This window comes from Gadus morhua, chromosome 12 (genome assembly GCF_902167405.1).
Source record: "Gadus morhua chromosome 12, gadMor3.0, whole genome shotgun sequence".
NCBI classification, from domain to species: domain Eukaryota; kingdom Metazoa; phylum Chordata; class Actinopteri; order Gadiformes; family Gadidae; genus Gadus; species Gadus morhua.
In genome coordinates, this window is record NC_044059.1 from 2878734 (window position 1) to 2902355 (window position 23622).

Consider the following 23622-nt stretch of genomic DNA (forward strand, 5'->3'; position numbering starts at 1 on the left):
TTGGGGCGACGGACGAATTTCGTCCGGATCCGGAGGTATGGATCGGCCTTTACGCGTCCGGTGGAATCAGCTGTCTGTGTGAGTTGACCTCGGTTGACCTGGGGTCAAATGTGAAAGGGCAGCGAATCTCGTAGCCTGGAAATGAGTTGATACCAAAGGTTGGCTGGAATCTTACCACATGGTAACCCAGCCGGGCGGGTCGCTCCATTTCGTGCGTTGGGGAATTATTGCAGTTTTTGTTAAAAAATAAAAAATAAAACGAGCATATCCTACACTACCACTGATTTCATTAGCTGATTTCTGTACATCGCTGAAATGGGCAGGCTGATTTGTTATTTGTATCAGCTGGGCCTTAATCCCGTCGGTGATGCCTTTGAGAACGATCAGCCTTCAGATTTGGATAACAAAATAGGTTACTTTTGAGCACGACATCAAAACCTTTCTTTTATGTTTCCCGTTTTCGCTAAACTCTTGTTTACAATTCATTAAGTGTTAACTTACTTTTAGTAGCCGTGAAAAAGCCGTGACTGTTTGACATGCTTGAATGAACTCGGGATCTTTGACAAGGCAATAAACAAGATAATTACTTTTTAATTTATGTCTAGAGTGCACTGCGTTGGTCACTGTTACTGAGATTGGATGCGTTTTAATTTTTACCAGATTTTCCCTTTTTATTATATTGCGGTGGTCTTTTATTTGAGGCATCGCTGTAGTGATATCTCCTGCTCCTCTAAGATGCATATGGTACAGCTGTCAAAAGTATAGGATATCAATTTATAGTTTGTATTTTTCTCTTTGCAGTTATAATGGCCCCATTTGTCTTTCGACGACTTTGTTCACTACTTTTCTGTATGTTGGCATTAAGATGTCATGTCAGCAATGGGTTATTTGAATGGTTAAAGCCAGCACAGGCTCCTCCTGCAGCAACTCTCCCAGCTATCGGACCAACTGCAAAAGACTCCATTCCGTTTGAAATGACTATTGCAGATGAGAAATTCTTGGCGGAAGCAAGGCAGATGGAACTCAGCCCCTTGGGTAGCTGCCATTATAAGGTAAAACAAAATGTTAAGTGTTTCGCACTACTTGCAATGCTGAGTTAACATAACAACCCGAGCTAGGAGCAAGCTTTAGATGGCCAGTGTATCAGTTAAATTGTCATGCAGGTCTTTGAATCTTTGATGTCCATTTATTTTTCAATTAAAAACGGATCCTTCCTATCCTTTGAAGGTGGTTGCTCAGTTGAAGTCCACCTGTGAAAGTCTATCAGAAGAGCAGCTTGCCAAGCTTGGAGTGATGCTGTTCAACTGCCAAGCCCAGGTGGAGGGCCGCCCAACCTACCCCTGCTCAGAGGAAATGGTATATACTCTGTTTCAGATACCTAAACGACAGGAAAGATGCACCAAACCATAAATCAAAAAGTACATGGTGTATACAAGATGTGTGTTATTTGAGACATTATTGGGAGTTTTGTTTTATAACTTGCATTGGACTTTACGTTCAATTTGTGAAAATGTTAAAATTGTCTCTAAAAGAAAAATACTTTAATACAAGTAGTTAAATATCTCGTTCTTATTTGCAGTCAATTAAGGAGTGTACAGCGGAAATGGACTCTGATACATGGAACGCGTACCACATAGTCAGCAACCGAGTGCGCTCTGTGTGCTACGGCACGCGCCAACTGCACTTTCGGCGAAAGGCGGAGATGACCGTGAATGCTCTCATCTCCACAGCCAGCAGCCAACTAGATGCCATGAATGAGCTAAAGGTGACTGTTCTCGCCTTTTACAATTTTAGAGAATTTATGTCAAGCTGACCTTCGAGTTTCATGTGGACGCTGTTTGCAGGAAGGCCAATGTAGTGGGAATTTGCGTCTAGGACAGATGAGACTTCTAATGCAAAAAATAGCACAATAGTTTAGAAAATTAACCAGTCTCCTCTCTAGCAGAATACAGTTTTACACAGACTTTTAATAGTTTCACCCCCTCCCCGCAATGCATCTGTGAGGGAAATGTTTGCATACAGTAGTTTTTCTCATATAGATATTGGGGACCATCTTTTTACTAGTAATGGTCCTCTGATCATCCTTTCTCCACTGGTATGAGTAATTTACCCTGGATTATATATAAACGGATTAAAGGTTTTTGTCAAAGTTTAGCAAAATTGCTGGCATGACCTTGAATGACCTTCCTAATTTCTACAAGATCAGGACTTTGAAGAAGGTCCGGCCAATACTGGCTGATCCTAGTAAATCCCTTTTTAAAAGGAGTTTCTTTCAAGTTGCTGCAAATACAATCTGCCACGCTGTAGTACCAATATACTTAAACACAATTGTATTCCTGCTGAATTTGGCCTTCTAAATAACTCTCAATTTGTCCTAAAACAAATTGCCCCTCAGATATTAGATATCCTTGATACTTGATCATTAAGATGAGTTAATGGTCTTAACTGTGCCGATCCCTTCTTGGTTCTAGGATGGCCAAGTTGAGCTCAAGGAGTTGACTGTGGCTTCATTGGATAAACTGATGCAGGGCCACAAAGCTTTGCAGGCCCAGCAGGGAGTACTCTGGGAGGGTCAGGGGCAACTGGAGCGCTCCCTTGACGTCAACCTTGAGCACCTTGGCAAGGAGAAGGCTCTTATAGCCTCTGGACAACAGCTGGTAGCTCAGCTCATTCAGGGCATTACACACAGAATGGGTAAGAACACCAGAAGCGCCATACATTGTAAATGTGACAAAGTTTAGAGCGATGCAAGCAAATGCATCAAAGCAATACCACCAACAGACGGACATTTAAAGAAATATACAGAATGTTGTCAGAACGTACATGTGTTAAACTGCAGACTGCCATAGTTTGTGTTGGTAACGTGTGAAGTGATCTAAATGAACGTCATGCTGCATTAGTTCATTATGAGTTTAAGAATTTTAATTAATATGGACCGTATGTAATATGGACGCGAGTTGCAAAAGCCCTGCCCACAGCTGTCTCTTTCCTTAGAGAATGTGAGTGAGCAGTTGAAGGGTCAAGGGTCTGAGGTGCAGGAAAACCACAAGGCCATTATTGAAGACCTTGCACACGTTCGAGACAAAGCACAGGATATCTATCATAAAATCGGTAAACATAACCTGAATAATTAAATGTAAATAAACCAGATGTTTACTTTGGTTTTGTTTTTTGTATAATTTATCTTTTCTTCTCTGTACTTCAGACAGTAGTATGGTGGAGTTTGTTCAATACCAGGACACGACAGCGCAGTACTACACAGACCTGATGCGCAAGCTGGAGCGGATGAACGGCACGCTTGGGTTCATGCTGCATTATCTAGATGGCATGCAGAACCGCATAGAAGGCCGTCTCCACATGATCCAGGGATACCTAGGCTGGGCAGGTACAAAAATGAGTGGCTCCAAGCAGGCGGTGCGTGTTTTGAGATAAGACACTTTTCATAATAGGGAAAACATGGGTCTGTTTCAGTGTAGACACAACTAGTTGGGTAAATATTGACCATGCTGGTGCTGCGACAGATATCAATGAAACCGGTCTAGTCTTAGAACTGCTTGAACAGCAAGTTAGTTTACCCAACTCGACGAGCTGTGAAGGGTCCATTGTTCCACAATAATACAAGCTTTCTTTCTCCCGGTTTCCACTTATATACAGGTCTAAGCCTGGCTGCCATGTGCACATGTGTGCTACACGGTGGCTATGTAGTAATGGGTGCCATACTGTTGACCTTCCTGCGTAGTCCGTTTTTCTCCCGGGTGACGCTGCTGTTCACGGTCTCCCTCAACGCTGTAGCGGAGGTCAACCAGCAACCGGCGCTGGATTTCACTGGCCTAAGCCTGCTGATTCTCGTGCTGACACTTGGTAGGGCTGGGAGAGAGCTAACGTGGCGATGGAGTTGTGCTTATAATGAGCTCATTGTCACTAACCGTTGTGTATGGGTGTATGCACAGGTCATTTGTTAGTCAATCAGTTGTTGCTGACATGCTCCAAGATGAGGGATAAGACGTCCTGTCTGTCACTTCCGCCTTGTGAAATCGTGGAGCCGGTGAACCAGCGTGTGTCATTTGAGTACCACTCTACACCACTGAGGTGAGCTGGCACTGGGTTGAGTTCCACAACAGAATTTAAAGAAGAAACTCAAGGAACCACACCAGTGTCACTAATGTATAACAACTAGTCAAGATTTTCTATTATATTGTAGAAATACAGGGATAGAAAATTGCACATCTTATCTTGATAATGCCTGCTTCCATTTCCCCACTCAAGAAGTGAATGTGATCACTTGATGGAACAAGACCCTTTGGATTTTTTTATTCACGGTATGGACCGGTGTATATCCTTTTTTATTATATTAAATGTTAGCTATTCGGGGAGGGGGGGGGAATAACTGCATTGACTGTAAATCTGCATTCACAGGTGATCCATGTCCGTCAGTTGACGGGTCTCCCAACCAGGAGCCCTTGTACCTCGAGGAAAGAGTTGTGTCAGTTAAGGGTACACCGACTCAATCCACCCCGAAGGTAATGAGGGTGTCCAGGCTCTCAATGGTGAGAATAACGAGATCTAGATTTCGTTTTATTAGACGTGACCTTTCCCAATGACTTGCGTTTTTCAACATTTTTTTTTTACTGTTAGCCCGAAATTGGGTGATGTTTCAAGGGATAACATTCAATTATTCGATTTTACTTATTTCTTATGACGCAGCTCAGCCGTTATCTACTTCTAAATTAAATCGTTTTTTTTTTTTTTTAAATCAAATGAAAAAAGACGTCAGAAATGTTTATTAATCAACTTTGGTTTTATTTCACAGGATGTAAACAAGGTCGTTCCTCTAAGAAACCTAGGCCATGTTTTTGATAGTGTGAGTGATACACGTAATTCTAGTTCCAACACCTCACTAGCAGGCAACAGGTATGTGTTATTTTCTTCAAACATTTGGACCTACATTTGTTCGAAATGTAATGGCAATGATCACACTTTCATTCGGTCCTTTTTTCTGCCTTCCACTTCCCTTTGTTATGTCCAATGGTAGCACTTTATCACGGCGCCAGTTGTGCAATGGCATCACTAAGACGGGCAAGGCTTGTAAGAGGAGCGCCACCCGGGGACATGAATACTGCAACGTACATGAAGGAGGCTACACTTATGTCAACCCCTGAAAAGCCTTCCTTGGACTTATTTTTTTAAATGTTTGTTTTTGTTGTTAACTGGAGAGAGGCATCTTTAAAGCATTGTCTTTTTATATTTCACAAGTTTATTTGAATAAATTATTTTTACTTTTGTATTAGTCTTCCGGTAATTCTTTGTCACTCATTCCTCTAAACGTAAAAGCACATAACGATGAACACTGTTTCAAACTCATTTAAGATCTTTTGATGTATGTATGTGCTTTGATTGCCAGAATATTTTACATCTTTATGCAATGAGCTGGACCATTTAAAGAAGCAGTCTAGTTTATTTTGTTGCATCAATGTTAGGAGGAAGACAAATGCCAAGTTTGAATTGTTTACACCCATTATAAAAAGATTATAAAAGTTCCCATAGCAAAACTTAACCTATAGCCCACCACATGTCTTTTAATGTCCTTATCAACTGAAACCCTTCCATCTCAGCGTTTCACTTGCGTGCGTTGTCGTAGTTGGCCACAAACCAATCACAGGTTTCCTTCAAAGCTGTAAAATAAAAAATAGTTAAATCTTTTGGAAAAACTCACTTCCTGCAATGCTACATAGTCTTTCAACAAACAAGCACAGAAAAAACAGCAGTACCTTTTTCAAACGGCGTAAAGGCAAAGTTTGGGAGGTAACGCATCAACTTTGCATTACTGGCGGTCTTTTTGAACTGACCATCTGATTTATCTGTGTCATACTGGTGGGCAACGATTAAGGAAAGCAAACCATTTGTCAGCATTTTGAGAAACATCTTAAAGTGTGACGTCATTCATTGCTTTTTCATCAGGGAAGTCGATGTGTTTGGATTTTTCCTCATAGCTTAAACAATTGTCACTACTTTGAACCGGATGAAAAGGATACAACCACTTCTTCTTTGAAGTCTAGTGCTCGCACCACTGCCTCGGCTGCTTCTTTGATGGACACCTCTTCTTCCTCTCCAACTGTGACCAATGAGAAGGGAACTAGATAGTTTGGCTCGCTCACAAGGAAAAAAATATGTGTTGGCTGCTGACCACAGAACTCACCAGAGAGTATGATGGGCTCAACCTCATTATAGTCCCTCACCACCCACAGGACCAGACGGGCCAGGTCCAAAGAGTAGATGAATTGCCTTCTAGGCGTGCCAGAACCCCATACTACCAAGGGCTTCCCCTCCTCTGGCAGACCAAGGAGCCAAGCACAAACACACGCACAGGAGGGAAAAATACAATTTAAAAAAGTACTCCCATCTCTGCACCCAATTCTTGCTTAGCTACGAAAAGTCTTACTTTGAGCCCTGTAGGCTTTGTGTATTAAGCCAGGAAGCACGTGTCCATCCTCAATGTTAAAGTTGTCATGAGGACCAAACACATTGGTAGGAATCACAGATGTGTAGCTACGCCCATACTGCTCAAAATAAGCCCTGTAAAAAATAAAACGACACTTGACATGCATAGGTACATATCCCATTCAATGATATGTACCAAATAAACAACGGATTACATACCTATTATGCACATCTATCATTCTTTTTGCATAGGAGTAGCCAAAGTTAGATGCGTGTGGTGGACCATTATGAATCTGGAATTTAAAGAAGCATCAGAATTAGTCTCAGTTTTGTTTTCCAAACCATGATATAGCATGTTAGAGAACAGGTGCTGAGAAATACACAAAATAAAAATATTTAGTTTCTCAACAAACACACTTTTGTGATACAATAGTATTGGAGCAGCACATATCTGTTGGTGTATTTATCTGCATTCAAACTTATTATTGACTCATATGAACTTAAAGTGACTATATGTAACCGAATTGCGAACACATGGGGAGAAAAAAGCTCTCCAAGGTTGAAAAAACTAAAATCTCAGTGGTGAACCGGTACTATCATAAAATCAGATTCTAAATGGCAGATTATGAGACAATTGCTGAGGTTGCAATACCTCATATGAATCAATCTTACACATTGTCAATTTAACTAAGGTGGCAAATATTGTATGAAATATCCCATATCAAGGTTTTTTAGGGTTATTAATTGCATTTGGGGGTACTATGCCTTTATGTTAAAAATACACATTATTTTCACTGTTCATTTCTGCAAAACCAATTTCAGCATCTTTCAAAAACATACTGTTTTGTATCATGTCGCTTTAAGGCCCCCCTCTCTAGTAGCCCAGTCTGCCGTGATTGGTCACGGCAGATTGTGTATAAATATTGAACTAACGACGGCTCTGAATCTACAGTATCAGAATGCCTCATGGGATTCAACGCTTTGCACGCGTGTCGGTAAATTCCCACCGAGAGGTTGTAAACATTGCGGGCAGTGTTGGGGGTCGTAACGCGTTACAATAACGATATTACTTTTTTGGGTAACGAAGTAAAGTAACGCATTACATTTAAAATATCGGTAACTACACTACTTTACTAGACTATAGTAACGCTCTTTCCTGCGTTACCCAAGCCATGGTTGCCTGCGTGTAAAGTCCTGGGCCTCGTTTCCAGATAACGATGGATCTTCACTCGTATGATCATTCTCACGATGGATCTTGCGAACCATTGTGAATTACTTTGGAACGTTTCCCGAAACTCCTCTTAACATGGACGCGCGTTCACTGCACTCACGACGGTCGTAGGATTGTAACTGTCCACTGACACGGTGCTGAAACGGGCTATGTAGGAGAGGGAGACGCAGGAATGTCGCAGGAAAATGGGGTAAAAAAAAAGATCTCCCAATTACGGCCAACAGCAGAGTAGCCTACGAAAAGAATAGACTGCAATAAAATGAATGCTAAAGATATTAAAACACAATTGATTAGGCCTAGGCCGACATATGCTATATCACTCCTAATCCTGAACGCACTTTGCATACATTTTTTGTGTATTATTGGATGTGTTTTAATAAAATGCATCCAATACACGGAATGTCCGCTGGTGACGCCACTGAGGCTACAGTAGGCTAACGATGCTCTTAGCATCCTACGAGTATCCCTGGAGTCCTCGTTAGCTATGAGCATTTTCACTACGTTCGTTACCAACGATGCTTTCGGGAAACGGTGTGAAAACTGTACGATGCTCGTACGACGCACTTCACGATCCACTTAGGCTAACGATGCTTTCGGGAAACGGGGCCCTGATCTGTTGTGGATGCGTGTTGCCTGTGTTTTTGCAGCGCCTGTTCGCCTCGGCACGTTGCCAAAGCGATCGATTTGAGTGACGTAGCTGCTTGTGCGAAGGAGGGTTCAAGTGTTGGAGCACAGAAGCAGGTGACACAGATAGACAGGCTGGTTGCAGGCTTCATTGTAGAAGACATGCTTCCCCTGTCGACTGTTGAATCACCCAGATTTAGAAAAATAGTAGATGAAATACCCGCGACTCGCAAGCCAACATCCGACAGGAAAACATTTTCCCATAACCTGATCAAGTGTTATACTGACATGGAATCGAAGCTCAAAATAATTGTGTCCGCCAACAACAAGTTACTTTGCATTCCTAAGTAACTAACTAAGTAACTTTTTTTCTCAAGTTTTAAAGTAATGCTGTATATCCAGTGCACCGTCATCCCTAAATTAGGAATGACGGTGCACTGGATAGACAGCATTGCTTTAAAACTTGATAAGGCTGCTCTTGCCTGCAAGAGGGTGAGAGGAAAACCCACTAACGATGTCATAGCTTGCGAAATAGATCAGGTTCATTCAGCCCTTGGACCACATAAAGTAACAGCATGTGTCACCGCCGCTTAAGTGCATTTCTGTTTTAATTGTTTGGGATAAAGTGACCATTGATATTTTTCATTGACCACTTAATTTTGTCCTCATGTTTCCCAAAGCCTGTGTTTTGAAACTTGTGTGTTGCTACTGATTGACCTCACCGTAGCCTACTTTATCTTGTTGTTTGTAGATTTTCTTTTCTTTGTGCAGACAGGGATATTGTTATATCATATGGGTTATATATAGATTTATAGAATAAGCACTAAGTGATGATAGGGCTATGATGTTTGTCTATGTATCTACAGTAAATTAAGAAACGGGAAAGTAAAGTAATAAGTAGTGAAGTTACTTTTCAAGTGCAGTAACTAGTTAAGTAATCACATTACAATTCACAGAAGTAACTAGTAATAAGTGACTAATTACTTTTTTTGAGTAACTACCCCAACACTGATTGCGGGTAGCCGGGAGGCACGACTTCTGCCCTGCACAGTCTGACGTCACACTATTACGGAAGTAAAGTTTGAGCGCAAACAAGCTGTTTCAAACACTTGGGGGGACATTCTCGGTGGGCTCAAATACTCCCCCTGGCTTGGACATCGATTTTTCTAATTTAGCATACGTAAAACATGCATACATTACATACATCATATAACAATCTCAAGCAATGGGAAAAAGTCAAAAAAGCATGATAGCACCCCTTTTAAAGTGTTGTGCTACAAAAATACCCAAATCGTAATGTAGATTCAGGTCAAGACACTTTGGAAGACACACTGGAAGACCATAACCATCACTTCTCACCATTGTTTCGTCGATAGGATAGGTGGTCTTGTCTGGAAATATGCATGTAGAAAGGCAGGAAACCACTTTTACTGCATCCACTTCGTGTGCTGCCTGCAGCACATTGTCATTGATGTAGATGTTGTTCCTCTGTTGAACGCACACGCACAATACAAAAGCACAATATAAAATACTCAGCATGATCAATGCAATCCCTATAAAAAATTTTTTGCCAGTGCTGTGGTTGCCTCTTACCCAGAAGTCCAAATTCACCCTCATGTTCTTAAAGAGACCGCCCACCATTGCGGCCAAATGAATGACATGTGTGGGCTTATGCTTTTGGAATACGGCTTGCGTTTCCTCCTTGTTCCTGAAGAAAGACCAGGGTAAAAGGAAAGTCGTTTTTTAATGTTTGTGTGTAAGCATGGTAGTACAACTAGCTTCCATAACGTAAAAGCAGCAAGCCAGGTAGAAGCAAATGTGAACATACATTAGGTCGGCATCTTTGGAGGAGAGAAAAATCCACTCTTCCCCATCCTTTCCTCCCCCCTCTTCGTTGATCACATGTTGTATGGCTCTTCCCACCAAGCCAGAACCGCCTGTCACCAGTACCCTCTTTTGAGCTGTGTGGCACACTGCCATCTATCAACTGATCACAATTAGAACAAACAAGTGGTGTCTTCTACATTTTTCCTTTAAAGCAGGGAACGATAGACAAGTCCTGATTTATCAGATATGGGTAATGTTGATTAACGCATACTGGGCTCCCAACGTTTACGCGAATCAATGAATCCCATGAGGCATTCTGATACTGTAGATTCAGAGCCGTCGTTAGTTCAATATTTATACACAAGCCAATTAGCCAAACTATAACGCAATTCAAAGGGAAACGTCACGTTTCAAAATGTACCAAATGAATCCAGTTGTTGAGAAGTTTATAGCTCTGCAACAGTAAAAAAGCAAGTACATGAGCAGCCAAGATCCGGTGTGGGAGTAACCGGAGCCATTTAGAGAGGGGTAATGTATTTGGGTTTAACGCAGATGGGCTGTATCAAATACAGATTAAAACTGACCTTTGCTACAATTGATTAATTATGAAAACTCCTTAAGAATAATCAATTAGTTTTTGGTTTACTATAACAGTAAACCAAATGTGGTGCAATGATGCTCCCCTTCCAACGGATAGTTATGTTATTATTCTTAACGGGCTTCTCTTCCTATAAACTCGGCTGCGCAGTAATCGGTCCCGATCATTCTGAAATAATACGGTACATTCAAATTAAATTGTTGTTTCTTACCATGCAGGAGTAGTTCAGAGGTAGAGAAACGGCTGTTTCCCAAAGTGAAGGCTGCAACCTTGCTAGAACACTTCCTTGCTAGTCTCGTCCTATGGAGAGATGAGGCTAGACTAGCGTGCTGGCTAGAGTGCTGCCCAAGCCCCCGGGTACAGTGCATACTTCCGCAATCCAACAGTGCTCAGCGGCCAAGCCTGGTATTGCAGCTGTTTAAGCGGGCTGTGAACGTGTCCCCTCGATTCATAGGGCCCAGTAATATATATCTCCGTTCACGCCAATAAAAGTGGATAACAGGAATGTGTCTCCACAAAACATGTCTGGATAAGGATATCAATCAAAGGCTCATAATTATCTTTATGCAATGTACTAAAAAAAAAAAATAGTTTTCTCTTTTCAAAACGCCACCTCACGCGTTTTATTAGACGTTTTATGTTATTATTTTTTGCTGGAGAAGGAGGGGTGGGCAGCTGAAAGGAGTCGTAGTGAAACAAACGTTGTTTCGGTCCGGCATTCGAGAGGACCAAGTGCACGGCTCCGTTAAGAGCAAGGTACGTTTTATTACTCTGTTTTCTGCCCTGTGCTCCTCATAATAAAAGTTGTTCCGTTTGATAATGTCGACAAAAATATTACTGTATTATAAACACCACCACCCACAGTCAAGACTGACACGGCTTCAAATAACAATAATAGTATTCATAATCATTTGAAAATGAGAACTTATGAAGTTATGATGACTTCAGTGCAGTTGATGTTTAGCCACAGTTAATACATGCAGACCAGACCTGCGATCGCGGGCTGCTGATTTCCTCACAGCCTGAGAGCTATGAGGAATACAAGTGATCACAACACATTTCTGACAGCTGAAAATTGCGCATTTGTTGACCTTTATCCATTTAAAGTAAACAAATTATTTTTTCTTGTTGAAAGATATTTTATATTGTTTTCATATTATTATTTACTGATGGTGTTTACAGAATGCGAGTGCGTGTTATATTGAAAGCGAGGCTGGGTGTGCCTATGAATATAGGCTACAGTGAGTTTTTTAAGGTGCTGTACAAGCAAATCATATTGTCTACTATGTACAGTGACAGGGAGTGTAAAGTAACCTACTTCATTCAATATCGAATAGGCTACTGTAGCCTACACTATGTACAAATGGTTTTGCTCATGGCAGTGTTGACAGTCATTTTAACGTGTCAGCAGGCAAGCTTCACTCATTCCAGGATGCATTATGCGTTGTCCTATAGCCTACTTGGAACATGTTTTGGAATGGATCTATAGTAGCGTATAGAAATTTGCTCATAACAGGCCAGTTGGAATACAAAGCAAACTCTTTGTATTCCAGCTGTTTTTTTTGTGATGTTTTATGATGTTTCAATGTTGCGTTGGTAATGTGTTAGACAGCTTAGATGTTCTTAGATGTTTTGTTAACCTGATTCCTATCCCACTCTGTTTAAGTAAAAGTGTGCTACTGCTGCAAAATCTCTTTTCTTTTGTTTTTTTCTTTTCTTTAATGTGTTTGGAAATGACTTTTAATGATGTTAACTAGATCTCATAACTGGCCTAAACACATAGAAATTTGTATATACCGTTTGACTATAAGTCCTCTATAAGAATCTCTATTCATGTAGTCAGTCAATGATCAAACTAGTAGCATGAATATGAATTACAGTCCAAGCGGGTTAGGCAAGGCAAGGCAATTTTATTTTTATAGCCCGTTTTTACAAACAGTTTGTCTCAAAGGGCTTTACATAGCATGAGCATCATAACAACATCCTCTTCCCTTAAACCCTCACATCGACTGAGTAAAAACTCCCAGGAAAACCAAGGGAAAAAATTGCAGTTGGTTCAGAATGGGGGTGGAGCTGTGGAGAATATATGGAAACACAGAGAGACTGCGAGACGCCAAGGCCAAACTACAAGGTGTGAAAGGTGAGGGGGGGGGGGGGGGGGGGGGGTCTGCCTCTCTGACCCATGGGGAGAGCTGGTTCCACAGTAAAGGAGCCCAGTAACTGAATGCTCTACTTCCCAGTCTGTTTTTAGAGATACTGGGAGTCACTAACAGACCTGCATTCTGGGAGCCTATAAAAATCTTTGATAAGTCATAATAAAAATAATGACTCATTATTGTGCATTTAAAGATGTATATTATTACATTGCAGCATTATTTGGGGATGACAATACAAGACTTCCATGAATGTGCATTTGAAGGAGAGTTTGCTTTGTATTCCAGCTGGCAAATTTCTATAGGCTACTATAGATCCATTTCAAAACACGTTCCAAGTAGGCTATAGGACAAAGCATAATACATCCTGGAATGAGTGAAGCTTGCCTGCTGACATGTTAAAATGACTGCCACAACTGCCATGAGCAAAGAGCAAAACCATTTGTACATAGTGTAGGCTACAGTAGCCTATTCAATATTGAATGAAGTAGGTTACTGTACACTCTTTGTCACTGTACAGAGTAGTCAATATGATTTGCTTGTACAGCACCTTAAAAAACTCACTGTAGCCTATATTCATAGGCACACCCAGCCTCGCTTTCAATATAACACACACTCGCATTCTGTAATCACTGTCAGTAAATAATAATATGAAAACAATATAAAATGTCTTCCAGCAAGAAAAAAATATCTGTTTACTGTAAATGGATAAAGGTCAACAGATGCGCAATGCAGGGCTCTCCATTTTTGAACTGAGTTCAGAGTGAGATTTTGTCGGCGGGGGGGATATATTAATAAGTGACTGCATACAAATTTGTCCACAGACATGGTGACTAATGTATGATAGTAGGCATTATTGGCCCTTAACACTAATATTCAGAAACAACACTGCCTCAAAAGGATATTGGCCTAAGCAACACCAGTAGAGGCATATACTTTTCCCTGAACTTTTAAACGTTGCAAACGTGCAAAACATACATCATATTTATGTGGCATTCAGTCCAATGCTTAAAAATATATCTGTGGCATTCAGTAGGCCAATGCTGTGGTAAAGTGTGCAAAGTATGAGTATGAATATTTGATGGAGTATGAGTAAGTGTTTCTTTCTGTTACATAGATAGAACTTTATCAATCCCCTGCAGGAGAATGGAGAAATGTGTTAATGTTTGTCCCTATAAAACAAAAATGGTAAAAAAATAATACAAAACATGACGGTAACTCTAAAGTCAAACCGTCCAATCTGAAGGCTTTACTTAACCACTCCCCCTACTCACTTCCACCAATGCAAAGCGAACAGAACTGAGTAGGGGAGGACCGCGGTCCGTGTACTTTGCGGCCAATGGATTTTCGTTTTGAAATGAGAAAACCAAAATCGGGAAACGAGCTGTATCCCGAATACCATATAGAGATAGGAAAACAAAAATCCGAAAATGACCCATTTTCCGAATTTTGTTTTGATAATAGAAAACGGAAAACGGTAAAACGACCAGTTATCTGATTTTCTTTGATGTGCTTAAACATGGACATCGGGAATTAAAATACTGCGTGGAAATCTTCTTTCTCAATTTTGCAAAGATTTTGTGTTGTGACCCGGAAGTTGCTCTCACAAGCTTAACCGTTACATCTAATTAAGCATGGAATGGAAATGGAGAGCTTCATATTGTTTCGCGGACCCAAACGGCTGACTATGAAGCAAGAGGACATGTCTGCAGACAAAATTTGCAGGATTTTTCAGGTGATGTTACTTTTCAACTTATAATTGACACTTTTATCCATTGCAAAAAAAATGCTCACACAGTTCACAGCGCCTTAGCTTGGTGGCATGTCATTCTATGACAGGTAGAATGAGTTAATGTTAGCATAGCCGCGGCTATTTTTTGAGCGCAGAATAGTTTTTTGACTTCCCACATGCAATTTTACAAACGGTAACATTAACATTTTGATTTTAACATTAACTCATTTGTTGGAGAGACTAGTGATGTACTAGTAGTGGTAATAATACTAGTTGACATGACATAACTGTTTAGGGATGTTCTCTCAACTAGATTGATTAGTTAGCATAGTACGCTAAATATCTAACTGCCAGGGCTCGCAAATATCTAGCCACTCCTTCATCCACGATGCCGTGTGAAAGACGTTGTTGTCAATTGTCAGTCACAGGACACATGGTGCTAAAGAAGCCGTCAGCTTTACTGTCAGTGAATGTGAACAAGGTAGTTTGCCACACCAGCTGGCGAAAGGAAGACTAGATTGTGTCATGGTGTGGTCAATGGTTGTTTGACAATAAAGAGACATTTTCAACCATCCACTAAAACAATGGCTAAGAAGCCCAAATCATTTCTGTTTGATTTGAAAAGATAAGAAACATTTGTATTCAACCAAACAATAGCTAAAAAGCCCGAATTCTTTTTGGGATGATGATATATTAATGTTCCATATGGAAAAGCAAAGAGAACTGCTAAAGACTTGGCGCTCTGAGATTCTTCTGAACAAACTTCTGAAGAGTGCGTTACAAATAAAATTAATTATTATTATAATTATTATTAAAGAACTGCTGAGTTGCAGCACCATTGTTTTAGTTTTTCATTAATGAAAAAAGAAAACATGTTAAATGTATATATCCGTCTTTTGTCAAGATTAATATACAGAGAAAATCGGTAATATGTGATAAATCATTTTTAATCCACAGATTAATCCACACTTTTTTTTTTAATCATTTCACAGCCCTAATATATATATGAATTGTTTTAAGTATGTTGACCTGTGATGTATATTTGTTATGGAAACATGGGATTAGCATTAGTATTTGTACTATTTAATTACAATGTTTTTTAATCCTTTATGGTATTTTTCATTCAATTCTATTAAACAGGTCAGTTGCAGCAGTCTTTATATCACGGACGACTCCAACACGGCAATATTTCCAGAGCCAGCAGGCCATTTTTCAATAATTAATCTAACTAATCGCAGTCATTATGAGGTCCACGGCGATGCAGAGCACCTTCCACCCGCTGCTGGTGCTCCTGCTTTTGGGTTCATGCGCCGACCCTCACCGGCTTCTGCTTCTGCCACATCTTTTTCTGCGTCTGGTTTTTCCACTGAAACACCACCACCACCACCACGAGCTGGAACTCCACGAGCTAGTGGAGCTAGCTTGTTCCAGGGAAGATCATTCCAAAGGTTACTTGTTAAATATGTAACTGATCTCTGCTGCTAAAATCTCGTCCTATAATATATAAATATCATTTTAGGCCCATAGGTGTGATTTTAAGACAGTCTGATTTATCCCCAGGTCAATCCATCTGGCAGAAATTGTTAATGAGAAACTCAGTCCTTCCAGGACAGTAGTTGTGCGCTTTTGGAAGGAGTCATTGATTGCAAAAAACAAATTTACCTTGTCACAGTTGATTAACGACAGTTCAGTGGGTAAAATGTACATACAAGGAACCCTTAAAGTCCATTGACACTTCTTTCATATGCAAATCTCACAATTAAAAACCGGTAGGTATGTAAAGCAGGATTTACTAAGAAGATGTAGCTGAAAAGGTGCTCTTCTGACCTTTTGTTCATTACAACCGCAAGCTGTAGTATTATGTTGTTGCTAACGTATCCTCCCTGTTTCTATTATCGGTAGATGTGATGGTTTAGTTTATTGGCAATGTGGCTAACGTTATTTCATGTCCCTGACTGTGTTTCATTCAAATAAATAACACGTGTTTCTTTACAGCCCAACCAATGTTACATACCCTATTCGGAGACCGTAAGGAACCGTGTGAAATACCCCCAAAAAGTCAATGACCCCTTTTAAAAACAGAAGTGAAGTTAATGTTTTCTGACTTCTTAGGTTCCCAGTTCTGGAAACAGAACTCAAGAAAAATATATGCTGTGCCCGAAAGTGACTTTGTGGAGTTTCAGAATGGGAGAAGAGCTAAAACAAGGTAATACAACATTTGATCTGTAGGCAAATTCATATATGAACTAAAACTTCCTGAAGGAAATACCAGTGTAATGCAAAAGTTAAGAAAGGAAAAAGAAAAGAAAGTAGAGTGGAAGAATAATTATTATTTGAACTTAATTTGGTCTGCTTTTTTGAGTGATGATCATGAATGAAGTCATTATGATTCAATTATATGACAACAACGTCTCATAGGTTGACGTTTTTACAGAGTAAAATAAAGATTTATAAAATATTCAGAAAGATATTCAAACATTTGTTCATATGCGCCATTTGAAAAAAATCTTTAATCCTTTCTTTTCTGTTCATACATTTAAGTCGGAGGGATGGAGATTCAAGCCTGCAGGAGGTCCTTGGACGTGTTGACCAGCTGAAGCAAGCCGCCGGGAGTCTCCAAGAGGTCACTAATTCAATCAACCAGCCGTCTCAGCTGGCCAAGTCTCAAAAGGAGGAGATCATGGCAAATGTCGGTTTGCAGCCCTTAAAGGAAGCCTTTGCATGTCTTGTGTGTAAAGGTACGTGTAAGATATGTAACAGTAGGTCATTCTACAGTACAAAACATAGCCGCCTGCCACCCTCAAGCACTGCGCTGACCAGCTGTCACGGGTGTTCATCGCCATCTTCAACATTCACTCGGCGATAAAACACACTTCTGATTGCTTACAGTTAATTTCCTTCTACATTGCAACTAACAATTAAATGTTATTTTCTGCATCAATTTATAATATATATTTTTTTAACCTTGCAGCTGTAATGGCAGATCCCATGTTCGCCACATGCTGTGAATCGATAATTGGATGTCGTACCTGTGTGGAGCTGTGGTAAGTCACATCAGACCACTGCTTGAAATGCAGGGCAGGAGACTTTGAAAATAAAATACATGAAGTGAAGGGTCTCTCTGCTGCCTTGTCACTTTTCAAGGAGAGAATAATTGAATAGATTTGATTTGATAGATAATTGTTTGTTATGTTTACATTACTGGAACTACCTCAGTTTGTTTGTTGGATGTTATTATGTGTACATGACCAGAAAGATGTTGTTTGTTGTAATGTTTATATTGTGTGCGACCGTTTTAAAAAAAAAAAAAAAAAGAAGAAAAAAAAGACAACCTCCACTTTATCATTGTTGTAATAAAATGTTATTTTTGGTATACTGCTTCTTCATTGACCATTGCAGGTCACTGTGTAACAGGTCGCACATGTCTTGAGGTGATATCAATCGGAGACCTCACTGCATTTTTAAAAGGGCCATAGTTATGGTTAACCACATTTTGGTAGAGGGATAGCAAATCAAAGAGAGAACCAAACTCAGTTTCAGTCCATTGTTGGGCTTCTTCAGAGGGGAAAGGATCACTTCCAAAAATGGATTCTCTTTTCAAGTCTGATCCCATTTCCTGCTGATACAGGTCAGCTGCAACTGCACCGACTGGCAGAAGGTCCTCAGAAAGTTTTGCAGGACACCCTTCTTTAGCCAGTTTGTTTGGTATTCCCCTTCCTGCAAGACAGTAAAGTGAGTAGTGAGATTAAAGGGGTTACACTTGTGGGGAGGTAATCATTTTGCCAATGATGTTTTGACTTGTTATTTTAGTTGTCTTTCACAGCATATTGAAGTTGACAATAATGACTAAGCTTCATTCAGATGGGGGTCATTCCTACAAAATTCACCCAATGTCAATGCCCTCAAATTAAAGATGAATGTCTGTGCTTTGAGCATGTATTCATTTACATTCAACTCCAAACCTGTAGAAGTCATCTAAAATAGCAAGAACATGGTCAACATCCAAAAAACTTGATTCTAACTAATGACATGTTTTACTAATTGAATCTGCCCCTCTACAGTAAGTACTGGATTTGCAGTGTTGCAATTTGAGCTACACATTTGTGAATCTCAGATTGAACTCTACAATAGAACATCAAAATTAATTTACACTGCTTTATTAGCAAATTATGCCTGTAATACAGCCAGTAAAATGAAATTAATCATACCTGGGATCCTGTGTGCATTCCATGCCTGTACGACATTTGTGATGCCAATCCTAGCCAGCTGGCATGTCAGGTTGGACACACAATACCTGGATGTGTTGTCCTCCATGTCCAGTTCCTCCTGGTCCACCAGCTGTACCAGAGCTGTCTTCAAAGGGTAGTTGACTCGAGCATTCACCTCCGACCACATTCTCTCTATCACATGGTTCTGTGCAGGTTATAAGGATAGTGTCAGTCCGCCTGCCCTCATTAGAAATACGCCTCAATGGCAAGAAACCAGGATTAATTTTTAACAACACATTTATTTTACCCTTGTAAAAGGTGTCTGAAGGTAGGGCTGCCTTTGAGTATTGTGTCGATGTTCTGCCAGTTTTTCCTGGATGAATAAAGCCAGATAGAATTCTTTCCCACAGTCAACTCTGACCTGGTCCCATAGTCCATAGGAAAGAACAGCAGGCCTGAAGATAAATCACCGACAAACATAAAATATACATAAACAGCATCAGTCTCTTAGCCATGGCCAGCTAAAGTGACAATTATTTTTTTTTTGTCAAAATTGGAATGATATCAATAATAGTAAAACTGGAAAATGAATTAAGAAACTGGAAGAGGGAAAAAGTTTTTTGTTTTTTCCAAATTAATTATTTCCATATTACAAATCTAGGTTTTAACCTTTTTTAATGTACTTGTTCAAGTCTGGGTCCTCCTAAGGAGACAACTTTGGGTTCCACCTTACAAAGTCTGTGAAGTTAATTTACCGGTACACTTCCTCATAAATCACGATGTTGTTCTTTATTGGCATGGTGGAGTGACCGACCACCTTCTTGCTGAAACCATCGATAGCCATAACATGAGTCACTCCAAACATAACAAGCTTCTCATTCTGATCTACATGCAGCTTGTGACCCATGTATTCTGCATTGTAGGGTATGGGGTTCAGATTCCGGGCACCCTAAAATATAAGAATTACATTATAATAAAAACTCAATAATCTTTCATTCGTATGATTAGAATCTCAACAAGTATGTTCTATTGAAATGTAGAAAACACAATGCTATTTGACCTTACCTGCTGTCTTGCAATGTGGTAGGGTTGATGAATACTTCTCAACACATTGCCCACTCTGCCTTCAGAAGCTTTAACCCCTTTTGCGGATAGATATCCAGTCATCATTTTTCGACCAAAAGACGATCCAGTCTGGGGGGGGGGGGGGGGGGGGGGTTAGGTATGATGTTTAGCATACATAATATATATACATATTATAAAACAATTGGGTTCTATCGAGTTATTAAGCTGTTTCTGATTGGACGAGAGACGTTCCATGAGTTGGAATATCCCAGGACATCCCAACTCGGACTTTCACAGCTAATAATAAATCACTCTGCGATGAAACATTCTAAAGCGCGTTGATGATAACTGTTAGTTCTTGTCATTCCAAACCAAGACGTTGACTGGAACTATTTTTTGTTGCGGAGAAACAATGGTGAAATTAACATTTTTTAAATCAATAACTTTGTGTTGAAATGTTAATTGGTTGAATATAAAATTGTTTTATAAAAGCAATATAGTACTCGTGCGAGTGGGGTAGGTAAGGGATATTGTTACCTGCTGTTACCTACGGCCGAACACCACCCGTGGGAATGTCCCTTTCCTACCCCACTCGCAGCCTACTATATTGCTTAAATATATTTAATTATAAATAATAAATCATCTTAGTTTAAATGTAAATTTTATACTAAATGTTACATTTGATAATAATGTGATTAAGACGTGCATTTTTTAAAAATACAGAAATATTTTCTGTTGATTAACAACCAACGTGTTTATGAATTAAATCCAAAAATTGCATTAGCACCAGTCATGTGAGCGTGTGCATGGGTTGAATTGCGTGCGTCTCACGGAAAGCCCTGCGCAATGTTCAGCTGTCAAAAATGTGTTGTGATCACTTGTATTCCGGATAGCTCTCAGGCTGTGAAGAAATCAGCAGCCCGCGATCGCAGCTCCTTTGATGTGAACGCGCACAGAGCGCATAGTTCAGAGCCGGACAATGATGTCGTAGTAAAGCCCTCAGGTCTACTCAGCATGTATTAACTGGCTAAACATCAACTGCACTGAAGTCATCATAACTTCATAAGTTCTCATTTTCAAATGATTATGAATACTAGTATTGTGATTTGAAGCCGTGTCAGTCTTGACTGTGGGTGGTGTGGTCCTCTGTGTCTGCTAGTGTCTATAATACAGTAATATTTTTGTCGACATTATCAAACGGAAGAACTATTATTATGAAGAGCACAGGTCAACGAAGCACACCAGCCAATAAGAGGACCCGCCCATCGGCGGAAACCAGATATTGAGTGGTAAATTCGTTTCGCTCAGTAAGAACCAAAAAACGAATAAACAAACTGAAATATTGATTTTCGTTTTTTTCACAAAACGTAGAAACGAATAAACAAACTGAAATTTTGATTTTCGTTTTCTTGTCAAAACGAAAAAACGAAAAAACGGCTTGTTTTCTGGTTTCTGCTTGCGTCAATTATTCCCAGAAAACAGAGTAATAAAACGTACCTTGCTCCGTGAGGAGCAAGGTACGTTTTATTAAACCAGAAAACAAGCCGCTTTTTCGTTTTGACAAGAAAACGAAAATCTAAATTTCAGTTTGTTTATTCGTTTTTTGGTTCTTACTGAGCGAAACGAATTTACCACTCAATATCTGGTTTCCGCCGGTGGGCGGGTCCTCTTATTGGCTAGCGTGCTTCATTGCCCTGTGCTCTTCATAATAAAAGTTCTTCCGTTTGATAATGTCGACAAAAATATTACTGTATTATAGACACTAGCAGACACAGAGGACCACACCACCCACAGTCAAGACTGACACGGCTTCAAATAACAATAATAGTATTCATAATCATTTGAAAATGAGAACTTATGAAGTTATGATGACTTCAGTGCAGTTGATGTTTAGCCACAGTTAATACATGCAGAGCAGACCTGCGATCGCTGGCTGCTGATTTCCTCACAGCCTGAGAGCTATGAGGAATACAAGTGATCACAACACATTTCTGACAGCTGGAAATTGCGCATTTGTTGACCTTTATCCATTTAAAGTAAACAAATTATTTTTTCTTGTTGAAAGATATTTTATATTGTTTTCATATTAATATTTACTGATGGTGCTTACAGAATGCGAGTGTGTGTTATATTGAAAGCGAGGCTGGGTCATTCCAGGATGCATAATGCGTTGTCCTATAGCCTACTTGGAACATGTTTTGGAATGGATCTATAGTAGCGTATAGAAATTTGCTCATAACAGGCCAGCTGGAATACAAAGCAAACTCTTTGAATTCCAGCTGTTTTTTTTTATGTTTTATGATGTTTCAATGTTGCGTTGGTAATGTGTTAGACAGCTTAGATGGTCTTAGATGTTTTGTTAACCTGATTCCTATCCCACTCTGTTTAAGTAAAAGTGTGCTACTGCTGCAAAATCTCTTTGCTTTTGTTTTTTTCTTTTCTTTAATGTGTTTGGAAATGACTTTTAATGATGTTAACTAGATCTCATAACTGGCCTAAACACATAAAAATGTGTATACCCTATACCGTTTGACTATAAGACCTCTATAAGAATTTCTATTCATGTAGTCAGTCAATGATCAAACTAGTAGCATGAATATGAATTACAGTCCAAGCGGGTTAGGCAAGGCAAGGCAATTTTATTTTTATAGCCCGTTTTTACAAACAGTTAGTCTCAAAGGGCTTTACATGAGCATCATAACAACATCCTCTTCCCTTAAACCCTCACATCCACTGAGTAAAAACTCCCAGGAAAACCCTTTTAACAGGGGAAAAAATGCAGTTGGTTCAGAGGGATGGAGCTGTGGAGAATATATGGAAACACAGAGAGAATGCGAGATGCCAAGGCCAAACTACAAGGTGCGAAAGGTGAGGGGGGGGGGGCTGTACTTAAATTTAGTTAGAGTGTCTGCCTCTCTGACCCATGGAGAGAGCTGGCTCCACAGTAAGGAGCCCAGTAACTGAATGCTCTACTTCCCAGTCTTTTTAGAGATACTGGGAGTCACTAACAGACCTGCATTCTGGGAGCCAATAAAAATCTTTGATAAGTCATAATAAAAATAATGACTAATTATTGTGCATTTAAATATGTATATTATTACATAGCAGCATTATTTGGGGATGACAATACAAGACTTCTGTGAATGTGCATTTGAAGGAGAGTTTGCTTTGTATTCCAGCTATCAAATTTCTATAGGCTACTATAGATCCATTTCAAAACACGTTCCAAGTAGGCTATAGGACAAAGCATAATACATCCTGGAATGAGTGAAGCTTGCCTGCTGACATGTTAAAATGACTGCCACTGCCATGAGCAAAGAGCAAAACCATTTGTACATAGTGTAGGCTACAGTAGCCTATTCAATATTGAATGAAGTAGGTTACTGTACACTCTTTGTCAATGTACAGAGTAGTCAATATGATTTGCTTGTACAGCACCTTAAAAAACTCACTGTAGCCTATATTCATAGGCACACCCATCCTCGCTTTCAATATAACACACACTCGCATTCTGTAAACACCATCAGTAAATAATAATATGAAAACAATATAAAATATCTTTCAACAAGAAAAAATAATTTGTTTACTTTAAATGGATAAAACAAATGCGCAATTTTCAGCTGTCAGAAATGTGTTGTGATCACTTGTAGGGCCTATTCCTCATAGCTCTCAGGCTGTGAGGAAATCAGCAGCCAGCGATCGCAGGTCTGCTCTGCATGTATTAACTGTGGCTAAACATCAACTGC

At 39.8% G+C, this 23622-nt stretch overlaps 3 protein-coding genes and 2 long non-coding RNA genes across 12 annotated transcripts; 3 read left to right on the top strand and 2 right to left on the bottom strand.

Annotated features, from left to right (window-relative positions):
* On the top strand, positions 1 to 5282 carry bmb (brambleberry). 5 transcript variants are annotated; one of them, XM_030372480.1, is made up of 13 exons: positions 1 to 35; positions 802 to 1052; positions 1228 to 1356; positions 1580 to 1765; positions 2472 to 2694; positions 2995 to 3111; positions 3206 to 3385; positions 3655 to 3861; positions 3951 to 4089; positions 4267 to 4319; positions 4417 to 4547; positions 4811 to 4911; positions 5033 to 5282. In XM_030372480.1, exons 2-13 carry the CDS (start codon positions 807 to 809, stop codon positions 5157 to 5159), a joined length of 1839 nt encoding a protein of 612 aa, XP_030228340.1. In that variant the 5' UTR covers positions 1 to 35; positions 802 to 806; the 3' UTR covers positions 5160 to 5282. The 5 variants fall into 5 exon arrangements, with proteins under 5 accessions (XP_030228340.1, XP_030228339.1, XP_030228338.1 ...); XM_030372479.1 differs by having other exon boundaries at positions 23 to 78; XM_030372478.1 differs by lacking the exon at positions 1 to 35 and adding an exon at positions 394 to 412 and having other exon boundaries at positions 4417 to 4520.
* On the bottom strand, positions 4780 to 11176 carry LOC115555554 (GDP-L-fucose synthase). Of its 4 annotated transcripts, none has more exons than XM_030372481.1 (10): positions 10930 to 11176; positions 10122 to 10254; positions 9887 to 10001; positions 9653 to 9781; positions 6658 to 6731; positions 6440 to 6573; positions 6197 to 6328; positions 6033 to 6112; positions 5769 to 5868; positions 4780 to 5672 (listed from the first exon to the last, which is right to left on the bottom strand). In XM_030372481.1, exons 1-10 carry the CDS (start codon positions 11084 to 11086, stop codon positions 5617 to 5619), a joined length of 1110 nt encoding a protein of 369 aa, XP_030228341.1. In that variant the 5' UTR covers positions 11087 to 11176; the 3' UTR covers positions 4780 to 5616. The 4 variants fall into 4 exon arrangements, with proteins under 4 accessions (XP_030228341.1, XP_030228343.1, XP_030228342.1 ...); XM_030372483.1 differs by having other exon boundaries at positions 10122 to 10280; positions 10930 to 11106; XM_030372482.1 differs by having other exon boundaries at positions 10122 to 10273; positions 10930 to 11061.
* Positions 11177 to 14151: 2975 nt separating this feature from the next.
* LOC115555557 (uncharacterized) lies at positions 14152 to 16236 on the top strand. The gene is made up of 3 exons (XR_003978885.1): positions 14152 to 14606; positions 15744 to 16051; positions 16164 to 16236. It is a non-coding gene; the product is annotated as an uncharacterized LOC115555557 (long non-coding RNA).
* Positions 16237 to 16271: 35 nt separating this feature from the next.
* Positions 16272 to 17899, top strand: LOC115555556 (uncharacterized). Its single transcript, XR_003978884.1, has 3 exons — positions 16272 to 16809; positions 17145 to 17341; positions 17575 to 17899. It is a non-coding gene; the product is annotated as an uncharacterized LOC115555556 (long non-coding RNA).
* LOC115555555 (uncharacterized) lies at positions 17893 to 20602 on the bottom strand. The gene is made up of 5 exons (XM_030372485.1): positions 19877 to 20602; positions 19567 to 19760; positions 19119 to 19266; positions 18812 to 19016; positions 17893 to 18320 (listed from the first exon to the last, which is right to left on the bottom strand). Exons 1-5 carry the CDS (start codon positions 19979 to 19981, stop codon positions 18004 to 18006), a joined length of 969 nt encoding a protein of 322 aa, XP_030228345.1. The 5' UTR covers positions 19982 to 20602; the 3' UTR covers positions 17893 to 18003.
* Between the last annotated feature and the right edge of the window lie 3020 nt (positions 20603 to 23622).

Coding starts and splice junctions, on each gene's coding strand:
- bmb (XM_030372480.1), top strand. CDS start 807: ATGGCCCCATTTGTCTTTCGACGACTTTGTTCACTACTTTTCTGTATG. Junction 1,357..1,579: donor ACCCCTGCTCAGAGGAAATG/GTATATACTCTG, acceptor TCTTATTTGCAG/TCAATTAAGGAGTGTACAGC. Junction 4,912..5,032: donor ACCTCACTAGCAGGCAACAG/GTATGTGTTATT, acceptor GTCCAATGGTAG/CACTTTATCACGGCGCCAGT.
- LOC115555554 (XM_030372481.1), bottom strand. CDS start 11,086: ATGCACTGTACCCGGGGGCTTGGGCAGCACTCTAGCCAGCACGCTAGT. Junction 10,255..10,929: donor CTCTGAACTACTCCTGCATG/GTAAGAAACAAC, acceptor TGTGCCACACAG/CTCAAAAGAGGGTACTGGTG. Junction 10,002..10,121: donor TCCAAAGATGCCGACCTAAT/GTATGTTCACAT, acceptor GTCTTTCTTCAG/GAACAAGGAGGAAACGCAAG.
- LOC115555555 (XM_030372485.1), bottom strand. CDS start 19,981: ATGATGACTGGATATCTATCCGCAAAAGGGGTTAAAGCTTCTGAAGGC. Junction 19,761..19,876: donor ACCACATTGCAAGACAGCAG/GTAAGGTCAAAT, acceptor CTTATATTTTAG/GGTGCCCGGAATCTGAACCC. Junction 18,321..18,811: donor GAATGCACACAGGATCCCAG/GTATGATTAATT, acceptor ACTGTCTTGCAG/GAAGGGGAATACCAAACAAA.